Source organism: Arvicanthis niloticus, chromosome 3, assembly GCF_011762505.2.
Source record: "Arvicanthis niloticus isolate mArvNil1 chromosome 3, mArvNil1.pat.X, whole genome shotgun sequence".
NCBI lineage: Eukaryota > Metazoa > Chordata > Mammalia > Rodentia > Muridae > Arvicanthis > Arvicanthis niloticus.
In genome coordinates, this window is record NC_047660.1 from 46,449,992 (window position 1) to 46,460,714 (window position 10,723).

Here is a 10,723-nt window from a genome sequence, read left to right on the forward strand (position 1 = left end):
CTTCTGTGAACTGACGTCACTTAACACTTGTAGTTTGCTCTGTTAAGATACTTTATTGTGATGTTTGCTAAAATTTTCAAAATTACAATGTGCTGTATATCAATTTATAAATCCCATCTTCTCTTACTTATACCTATGTATTTGTCAAAATGTTTTGTGTTCAAGTATGATAAATGTATGGTCCTTAAGCTTCTGGCTCTAAGAAGGTGGTTCATCGGTTAAGAGTGCCTGCTGCTTGTCCTTAGAACCCAGCATCACCGGTGATCAGCTGGCCTAGGACATCTGTCAGCCTCTGCCACATGGGTACTGGGACATGTGCCACCATGCTTGGAACATGTGGGGTTTTAGCAAGAATCTATTTCACAATGTTAACTGGTACTCAAGAGTAGAAGGCCAAGTTCACTTTTGTTTTATGTTTTTATGTTTTTTGCAGCAATATTTATCTAAAACTGATACTTACATAAACATCTCAGACACGTTAACTACTAGGTAGCTAAAAAGTTAAAAATGTTTTTGAGAAACTACAGTGAGGAGCAAAGGCAGGTGACTGCACGTCCCAGACCAGCCTGGGTACCTTATATCAGCAGGGAGACCCAGTACCGTAAAAGGTGAGGAAAAAGTCATAAGGAGACAAGGTGATGGCGTGAGACAGTGGCCTTCTATTCTAAAACCTTCCATACCTATGTGCATGTGTGTCTGTATAGTATGGGATTATAACAAATGTTTTCAGTTTTAATTTGATGATCTCAGAGACTTGTGAACACTAGTTAAGATAGTCATTTTATCGTATATATTCTCATATATACCGGAATCTTATTTGAATATTATAAAATACATCTGGATTTTTTTTTTCTAGACAGGGTTTCTCTGTACTCCGGTAACTCACTTTGTAGACAAAGTTGGCCTCAAACGCAGATCTGCCTACCTCTGCCTCCTGAGTGCCTAAATTAAAGGCGTGCACCACCACTGCCCAGCTTAAATTCAGCTGGATAAATGTTTCGTTCCTACACAGGTGTATTTTAATTTAAAATATATACTGTTTAAAAATTGAAAAAATTAAAGAATACAAACAAAACCAAATTTATTTACACAAATTACAGTATTTACCACATATAAATATTGATAGTTCTGTCATTGTAACAGCAGGCGACTTCATTTCAAGTGAGCACTTTTGGAAATATCATACACAGAGCTCCACTACCTCTGTTCTTTGCTCTGCTACCCTGCTGGACCAGCTTACTCTGTAGCTCAAGGCTGTCCGACACTCACAGCAATCCCTCAGCCTCACAGGTGCTGGACTACGGGTATGAGCCACCATGCCTGGCTCAGTGCCCTTGCTAAGTACTCTCCATGAGTTGAGTGAGTTCTCCTTCAGTCTTGTTCCATAGCTGCTATGTACAAACCAAACACAACTGTAACGCTGACTAATCCTCAAACATTTGTGTAACAGAAAACCAGGGGTTCAGGCTAGAGGAAGAAAACCCACTTTGATTTTTAGTGGCTCCTTAGGGGCCTGTGCTTTTCATTTTCCCCTTGAGAGAACTCTGTGGCGTTGGGTTCTGAACAGGCCAGGCCTTTCTCAGTCAGAGTCACTACTGCTGCTTGAAGAATCTGTTGACATAACCTCAACGTCATCTTCATTTTCTTTGTTGTGCCCAGGAGGCTCCAACAGAAAGTCACTGCTGTGATTTGGTGGTAGCATGTTCACAGACATGTCATTTGACTGCCATGGGTACTGTGGAGCGAGAACATCTGGAGAAAAGAAGCACATGGGATTAGTTCTACTTGTGATCAATCTACTCAACCCCCTCCCTTTATGCACGTTTCTTAATTCTATTTTCCCACCCACCTACCCTGTAGTACCAAAGATCTAACAAGGTTAGGGATTCGCAATGCTAAACACAAATAAGCATATTCCCAAATCCACACTTTAACACAGAAGTGATAGCTAAAATGGGCTTCAGAAAGCAGAGTCCCCCACTTAATGTCCTCTCCTTACAAAAGTTCTTTCACATTCAAACACAGCACCTACAAAATGTGCTTATTCTATTTGGGGAGAATGCCTCACGACTGCAAAAATGCTCTTCTGAGTGGTCACGATAGGAAGGCCAGGCCCAGGAGGGGCAGGAGATAGATGCACATGAGGGACAGAGGGGCTTAGGTCAGTGTCCTATGCACCACTGCAGGGTCTTTGGATGAAGCAAGCACAGAACAATAAACTGGCAGGGAACCTGTGAAACAGATCTTGCTGACACGAGCACCTCTGAAAAACCTTGGTCTGCTTGAAAACTCCCGTCAAGTTAGCATTACCTGGCAGTCTACCTGCTGCAAGGGCATCCCCCGGGAGGTGACCATTCACACCACTGGTGGAAGGATTGTTCATCTGACCCAACAATCCACTTCTCATCTCTAAATCTGTTGGGTATGGCCTCCGAGGGTCTCCTAAAACAACAAAGACAGCTTTTAACTCAGGTTTTAAAAAAGCATTTATATGTTCTTGAAGAATTAGCTGTCCCTGGCTCACACTAAGACTCAAGCGCTTTGTGAGCCTCAAACCTACAATCCTGCCTCGGCCTCTTCAGTACTTGCCTTTACAGTATGTACTACCAGGCCTTGTAAATGCCTGAAGCTACAGTTAAAATCCTCAAGCTGGGCACGGTGGCGCATACCTTTAAGGCAGAGTGAGGCAGAACTCTGACTTCCCTTCCCAGGCCAGCCTGGTCTATAAAGTGAGTTCCAGGACAGCCAGGGGTACACCGTAAGGATAAATGGGTAAAGTAAAAGGGTAAACAAGGGTAACAAGTGGCATTACTTACAATACTGAAGAAAACCACCTTTGTTAGCAGATGCTATTTTAGATAATTATTTAGATACCTCAGAACTTTCATCTGATGTAAGAAGCATTGTTACCTGGAACCCAAGTTAGTGGCGCACATACAGCATTGCTTGCACTAATCCTGTGTGCATATTTAATGATTTCTTCAGAGGAGATAGCGCCTGAGTTGAGAAAATAGAATAGTTCAGACCATTAAACACGAGTTTAGAAGAGTATGCATTACAGTCACGCACCATATTTAATTTCAAACTATCAGGAAATAGGATTGTCTCAACCCTCTAGCCTCCCAAACACCTGCAGATACACGGAAACTGTTATAAATAGATTTCTAAACTAAAACACCAAGGGCTGGAGAGATGGCTCAGTGGTTAAGAGCACTGACTGCTCTTCCAGAGGTCCTGAGTTTAATTCCCAGCAACCACAGGGTGGCTCATAACCATCTGTAATGAGATCTGATGCTCTCTTCTGATGTGTCTGAAGAGAGCAATGGTGTACTCATATACATAAAATAAATCAATCAATCTTTAAAGAAAAATTAAAAAAAAAAACAAAAAAAACAAGATATCCATTCGGCAGAGTCAGCTAACATAAATTAAGGGCCAGCATGATAATTCTCAGTAATCTCAATTACTAGCTGCCATCAGATGCAGAGCTCTTCTCAGTGCCACAGTGAGAAACAGTAAACCATTTCATTCCAGAAACATCCAAGCTGCTAACCTAACAGTCTGCATCCTCTGTGTGACTACCAAGGAAAAGGCTCTAAATGGCCTGTGCACCAAACACTGATAGCAGTTACCTCTGAGGAATGGGGATAGCTTTTCATTCCATAAACTTCAGGCCTGTTTCACTATGGATCTCTAACCAGTCCTGACCAATGGACTCAGCCACCTCTCCTAGAGACTCACTTCTTGCTACAGAAGCCCACTCATCTCTCAGAGAATAGCTGTTCTCTCGAATGTAACAATCAGAAAGTAAATTCCACACTGGCGAGCAGAGAACAAATCAGAGATGGAGAAATGGTTAAACGTAAACCAAACGCACGGAGTATTAAAGCGAAACAGCTGTAATTCCACTCAGTATAAATACCAACTGGAACATGTAAGGCTTTTAAAGTGGGCAGAGGCAGCGGGCACCGTGCACTAGCTGACTGACAGTCTCTGACTCCAGTGTTCCCTTCACAGTTCAGTTGTGTGGTTCCCGTTACTGTCTCAGCCAAGCCTTCAAGATACGACTTGAATCCTGCTTCTCTTTCTTTCTCTCAACAGTTTTGTAAACCATGTCTTCAAACCCCCTTCTATCATTGGTTATAAACTGAAGGAGGGTTGTGAGATTCGTGTACCCTCTTCAGGATGCCAACTACACTGTAAGAACACATCACACGCTACAGTAACTACTGGGCATCCTTCCAACAGCCTGACTGTAGTAGTTTTATCAACTTTTTTTTTTTTATTTTCGTGTACACACATGTGAGAATATATGCATGTATGTGTGAAAACATGTAAGTATGGGCACATACATAATAGCTTTGTGTGGGTTCTAGGGATCACATGAACAAACTTTTTACCCACTGCACCATCTCCCCAGTCCTTATCAGCATCCTAAGACACAGACTTGTATTTAAATCAGCCAGCCTTCCCATGTACCCACCTTTTCTTGCTTTCTCTATTGACTTGAGTTTCTCCTTTGCCTGGTAAACAGCTGTTGCCTAATTTGAACAAATTTAAAATGCAAATTATCCTTAACTATATCAAGCATGGTTTTTAGATACACAAGGTTACTCACCTACAGAAACAATATACAAGACTTGGAAATCCCTGAAATTTATCAGTGATCTTCTGAAGCACCACTTAATATCATTTATATTACATTAAATATCAATTATATTTAATGGAAGAAATGTATTCACTACTCAGTCTCCCATTAGAAACACATGAGCGTGAAGGGGGGAGTGCTGGGGGTGGAACGTTTCTGGGGGATCGGGGTGGGAGGAGGAGGAGGAGAGAAGATGAGGGCTGTACGTACAAAGTGTTGGGACTAGAACACACCAGGCCTGTCTAGACAGACAGACAGACAGACAACAACAAGACCAAATGTGGATTGTGCTACTGTGAGACAAAGGCAAATTTTCCTTTTTTTACTTTTTTGTACTTTCTGGTAAGTAAATATCACTTTCACTATAAAAAAATAATTTTTAAAAGCATTTACTTAAAAATCAAAACAAAAACCCCAAAGTATTACCTGTGACAGTTCCTTCTTATGAACACAATATATGCACATAAAATATTTTATTTTATAAATGGAAATAAATGTTTTAGATAGTAGAGAACAAAGGAACACCTACTATAGAGCCTTGATTGACAACTCACTAACTTAAGATGGAGAAGCAAACAGATTAATGAAATTTTAAATACTCTGTGAAACTAGTGCATATTTATTGTACTAATTTCATAATATTTCATAAACTAGACATTTTGATTACTTATATCAAACCTTAATTAGGTCAAAATACAACTCTCTTCCTATTTCTATAATTTAAAACATTTAAATAAAATATATAGCTCAAAAGTAATACAGGCTATCTGAAAATAAAGGGGAGAGGGTCAGTGAACCATGGCTAGGATGTTGCTTTGAAACTTGTCGGGGCCTGATGATTCACACGTGCAATCCCAGCACTAAGGAAGCTGAGGCAGGAGGATGGCCACCAAGTTTGAGGTCACAGTTGACTATAGAGTAAAGCCCTATCTTGCCAACTGAAAGGGGTGGGGGGCTAGAAAGGTAGTTCAGTGGTTAGGAGCACTGGCTGCTCTTCCAAAGGACTCAGGTTTGACTCCCAGCACCCACACTGTGGCTCACAAAAGCATCTGTAATCCAGTTCCAGGGGATCTGATGCCCTCTTCTGGCCTCTACTCATGTGATATACATGAGTACATTCTCGGGCAAAACACTGATACACATAAAGTTAACTAATAAAAAACAATCTTTAAAATGGCAGCTTTTTTCCCCTTCAGAATATGGTAACAGACCTTTCAGAAGAAAATGAGGCAGCTCCCCTCTCTTCAGGACCAGCCATCAACTCACCAGGATTTGCTCTGCCTCTTTCAGCTGTTTCTGCAGCTGCTGGATATCACTGTCTCTCTTCTCTACTTCTTTCTCTAAAGCCTGCATTTCGTGGTGGACTTTTCCCTGATTAAGTGCTAATTTCATTAGTTCTTGAAAGTCCCCATCTCGGTGAATTAGCAACTCCAAGACCTGTCAAGTAACAGTTGATTCCATCAGACAACAGGATTATCAAGGCTACCACCAGGAGACAAAAAAATCTATACTTGAATTGCTAAGTTTATGAATTTTAACACCTTAAAATGTTTAAGGATAAATTTTAAAATTTTATCCTTGGAAGATGAATAAATGTGAAATTTGGCGTGGCACTACTGCTGAAAGATTTGTTCTTCATGGAAGAGGAGCAGAATGAATGGCAATTCTTGATATTAAGACTGTTTCCCATGCCGGGCAGTGGTGGCGCACGCCTTTAATCCCAGCACTTGGGAGGCAGAGGCAGGCGGATTTCTGAGTTCAAGGCCAGCCTGGTCTTCAGAGTGAGTTCCAGGACAGCCAGGGCTACACAGAGAAATCCTGTCTCAAAAAACAAAAAACAAAAGACTGTTTCCCAAAATAACCACAAGTGGAGTGCTGATTAAGAATATTTCAAGGTGTTAAAATTTATATTTTATTTAATTTTTCTGTTGTTTTTAAAATTTTGGTTGGAGGTTGCAAGGGCAAAGGGCAGATACTGAGGAGACAGAGAGATGAGCAGGACTGGTGTGCATGATGTGAAACTCACAAAGAATCAATAAAAACTTTTTAAAAAAATATTGACGTGCGATGTGAAGAAGCTGGAGAAACGGTGCTGAGATTCTCACTGTAACTTCCCTTCACCCACACTGTGGAGGTCACTGGTCTGGTTTGAGGTCTCTGGCTTCTGTGACACCATTGGGCCTCCTCCCAGTTATCCTGCAGCTGCCCTGTGTCATGGAGATCCTGCAGCTTTGCATCAGCAGGCCTGGCCCTTTTATGCATCCCACATGTTCACAGACAATACCTATTTTGGGGTGGGCCAACTCAGAGTGCTGGATCTGGGCCTGGGTGGTAGCTGAGCTGCTCAGCCTACCAGCTCCCCCCATATCTGCACTCAGGAAGCTCTTCAGCACTGCTCCCAATAGGCCACCCAGTGCCACCATCCGCAGGAGCCAGCGTCAGCTCTCCTGCCATCGCACACCCTTGGGGCCAGGTCACCTGCACACACTCCTCCAGAGCCAACTCCACTGTGCTGCTCAGTCAAGGTACTGGCCACAACTCCCCCAAGTGCTGCCGCCTTCAAGGGACTGGGCCAGCTCTCTTGCTTTCACACCCTCAGGGCTGGCTTACCCATACCCTCACCATCAGGACCAGCTCCAGCTCAGGTGGAGTGCTACAGTTAGTGAGTGGGCAAGGCTAGGTCTCCTGTATTCACGCTCTTGGGGCTGGCTCTCCGGACTACCACAGATGGCAGGAGAGGAGGGGGGAGGGCATCACCCCTGCACCTACACCACCTCACAACAGTAAAGGGGCAGGGCCCACGCTCCCAAGTGCTGCAGGCAGCAAGGGGCAGGGCCAGCTCTCTCAACTACTATAGGTGGTAAAGGGGAGAGACATTCCCCCAACACCCAGGACACCCGAATGGCAGGGCCTGCTTGGGGGTGGCTCACCCATGGCCAGCGCTACTGTGCTGTCCTGGTGAGGGGCAGTGCCCATTCTCCCGAGTGCTGTAGCCATCGGGAAGCAGGGCCAGCTCACCTACTCTTAGGATCCTGTGGTGACCAAAGCAAGTTTCAGGACAGCCAAGGCTACGTAGACAGAGAAACCTTGTCTTAAAAACTACTCCCCACTCAAGAAAGAAAGAGAAAGAAAGAAAGAAAGAAAGAAAGAAAGAAAGAAAGAAAGAAAGAAAGAGAAAAGAAAAGAAAAGAACAGACAAGAAGGCAGGGAGGAGAGGGAGGGAAAGGAAAAAGAAGTTTCTGAATCAGAAAAAGAAAATAAAATGCATCTAACTACTGGAGCAATTAGAATGAATGAACAGAACAGATAACTTCTAAGAGTAATATGGTCTTTGATTTCCATTCAAGTTTCACTGGGATAAATAACAACTTCCAACATACTGTTTTTGTCTCCATTTTGTAAGGTTTTGTTGGTTAACTTAAAAGTAAAGGAATAAATTCATATCTAGACCATGAAGAACCTCAACTCACAAAGATCTGCCTCCCTGGGATACTCCAGTGTTGGGATTTCAGGTGTGGGCCACTATGTATGGCGAGAAGCTTTCATAGGCACAGTGTTACATAAGTGATATAAAGAAAAATATCAGTATGCTAGGCACTGTAACACATGCCTTTATCTCAGCACTCTGGAGGCAGAAGCAGGCCAATGGCCTTGAGACCAGCCTGCTCTACAGAGTGAGTCCCAGAACAGGCAGTGAGACACTCTCAGAAAAACCCAAAAATGAAATAACTCTTTTAAAAAAGTGTATCAATTTAAAGATTTCAAGAAGCACACAAATAAATATAAACGTTCAAACATTAACTTATCTTCCTTATTTTTTCAAGATAGGGTTTATCTGCGCTGGCTGTCCTAGAACTCCCTCTGTAGACCAAACGGGCCTTGAAGTCAGAGATCTGACTGAGACTCTTGAATTCAGAGACTCTTCCCCCCAAATGCTGGGATTAAAAGTGTGAGCCACCACTGCCCGGCATTAATATTTTTTAATAATAATAATACAACCATTTACCTGGTTTTCCTCTTCCAGTTGTAATAACTTCTGATTTCTTGAAATTGCAAGCATTTCTATAAGTTCCCTAGAAGAAAAACAACCATCGAGGTATGGTGACACTTGCTTGTAAACTCAGTATTTGGGAGGACTCAGGCCAGCCTGGGATATCTGGGGAAATCTTTTCATAACACACTAAAAAAAATTGTTAAAGTAAATACAAAAGAAACTGTTTTAATTGCCCCCTGCCCCAACTGACTGTTGTGTTCACAGTTCTTCCGACATGGTGGACACTCATGGTGACAGTAAACACATCAGCACTCACTGGCTACTACTGCATATGGACACCAAAGACTCAGTTGTGATTTACAAGAAAACCTCCTGACTGAACTGTGGGTCTGCAGGCCAATAGAGCTGCCATTTGTGTAAATTATGAACGTTTTCTTGTAAGACAGTACTGATTGACATGGCTGCCTTCCCTTGATAAGACTTCAACTGACAGATTTACGACTACCAGGACAATGTGGAGTATGACAGCCAACCAACTTAGTCTATCTCAGCCACACATCGGTCACCCCACCGTGTCCTGCGTGACGTGTCCAGGCTTTTTCAGATAATAAACTATCTACCAGACGCTTAACAAGCCTGATGATTTTACAAGCAGCCCATTTCTTGGGGAAACTTGCCTACCACCAGAATAGGAATCCCATCGGTGGACTGCAGAAGGCTGCGGCACAACCCTTATAAATCTGGGCCATAGCAGTTTTACACATTTGTCTCCCCTCGTCACGCTGGACTCCTTCGTGTTGACATCTAGCCTCCCCTTGACTTTGCACTCCCGGGGGCGGGGGCCGGGGGACGTGCTTTAAATGTCTGTTAAGTGTCCATGAATGAGGGTGCTCGTATCTGGCGGCCCTCTTACGGGCTACTAAAGTTTTGACTGTCTTGGAGTTTCAGATCATTGTGACTGAGATATCCCCTTGGTGGGGAAATGCCGCCCAAAGCCCCAGAAGGCAATAGACCCCACGTCCACTACATTGGCGCTCCGGAGACTCCCCAGCCCGCCTACCCCAGTCAGCGCCCACGGCCGAGCCGGCCGGAGCAGCCTCCCAGGCCATGGTTACCTTGACAAGACCTCCAGATCTTCCAGCGCAGACAGAAGCCGCTCTCGCGTACTGCCAAGACCTGCCATTCCTGAAACGCCTCCCATCCGCTCCTTTTCCTTCTCACCACTTGAAGAAGCCGCCATCGCCCCACCGACCACCATCCAGCGCATGCGCAGTGTGCGCTAAGGCGCCGGAGGGGCGGGACCGGAAGACGGAAGTAAAAGTACTATAGGTCGGGACAGAGGGGTCCCGCTAGAGCGCCGCCTATGGTACTGGAGGTGCAATACGGTTTTAGCGCCATCTACAGGGCAAAAAGAGGGCTTGTGGCTCAGTCCAATCTGATATGCTCCAACTGGACCCAGGATGAGAGATACAGTTCCCAGTCAGCTAGGCCTTGTTTCCTCATCATCAGTGGAAGGCTTCTAACAATAGAATTTTTAAAAACTGGGGAAATTACATAATTATTAACTTCTAGTTTGTCTGTATTCCGATAATAATATCCCAGCCATCAAGTTTGGCCTCTCATGAAGTTGCTGTAAACTTGGAACAGGAAGTAAAATCCTTTCTTCCCTCTCCACTCATTTGTTTGGTAGCAAAACACATATACTTGGCCTGTAGACCAGACTGGCCTCGAACTCAGAGATCTGCCTGCCTCTCAAGTGCTGGAATTAAAGGGGTGTACCACCATACCAGGCTACTAAAATTCAGTATCTTAACCATTGTACGTATAGGGTTCACTATCATTAAATTGATGTTAAACAAGGCAGTTGTGACACGTGCCTTTAATCCAAACACTCCACGAGGCAGAGGCAGGTGGATCTCCTGAGTTAGAGGCCAGCCTGGTCAGAGTGAGTTCTAGAACAGCCAGGGCTACACAGAGAAGCCCAGCCCCAAAACAAAACAAAACAAATTGCAGTTAAATAACATACCTCAAACTCTTCATCTTGTAAAATGTAAAATGTATACTCACGAAGGACCGACTTC

At 43.7% G+C, this 10,723-nt stretch overlaps 1 protein-coding gene across 1 annotated transcript; it reads right to left on the reverse strand.

The window, feature by feature from the left end:
- Positions 1 to 1,064: 1,064 nt before the first annotated feature.
- Med4 (mediator complex subunit 4) lies at positions 1,065 to 9,987 on the reverse strand. The gene is made up of 7 exons (XM_034499315.2): positions 9,758 to 9,987; positions 8,655 to 8,721; positions 5,915 to 6,085; positions 4,484 to 4,541; positions 2,911 to 2,997; positions 2,311 to 2,442; positions 1,065 to 1,752 (listed from the first exon to the last, which is right to left on the reverse strand). Exons 1-7 carry the CDS (start codon positions 9,907 to 9,909, stop codon positions 1,580 to 1,582), a joined length of 840 nt encoding a protein of 279 aa, XP_034355206.1. The 5' UTR covers positions 9,910 to 9,987; the 3' UTR covers positions 1,065 to 1,579.
- Between the last annotated feature and the right edge of the window lie 736 nt (positions 9,988 to 10,723).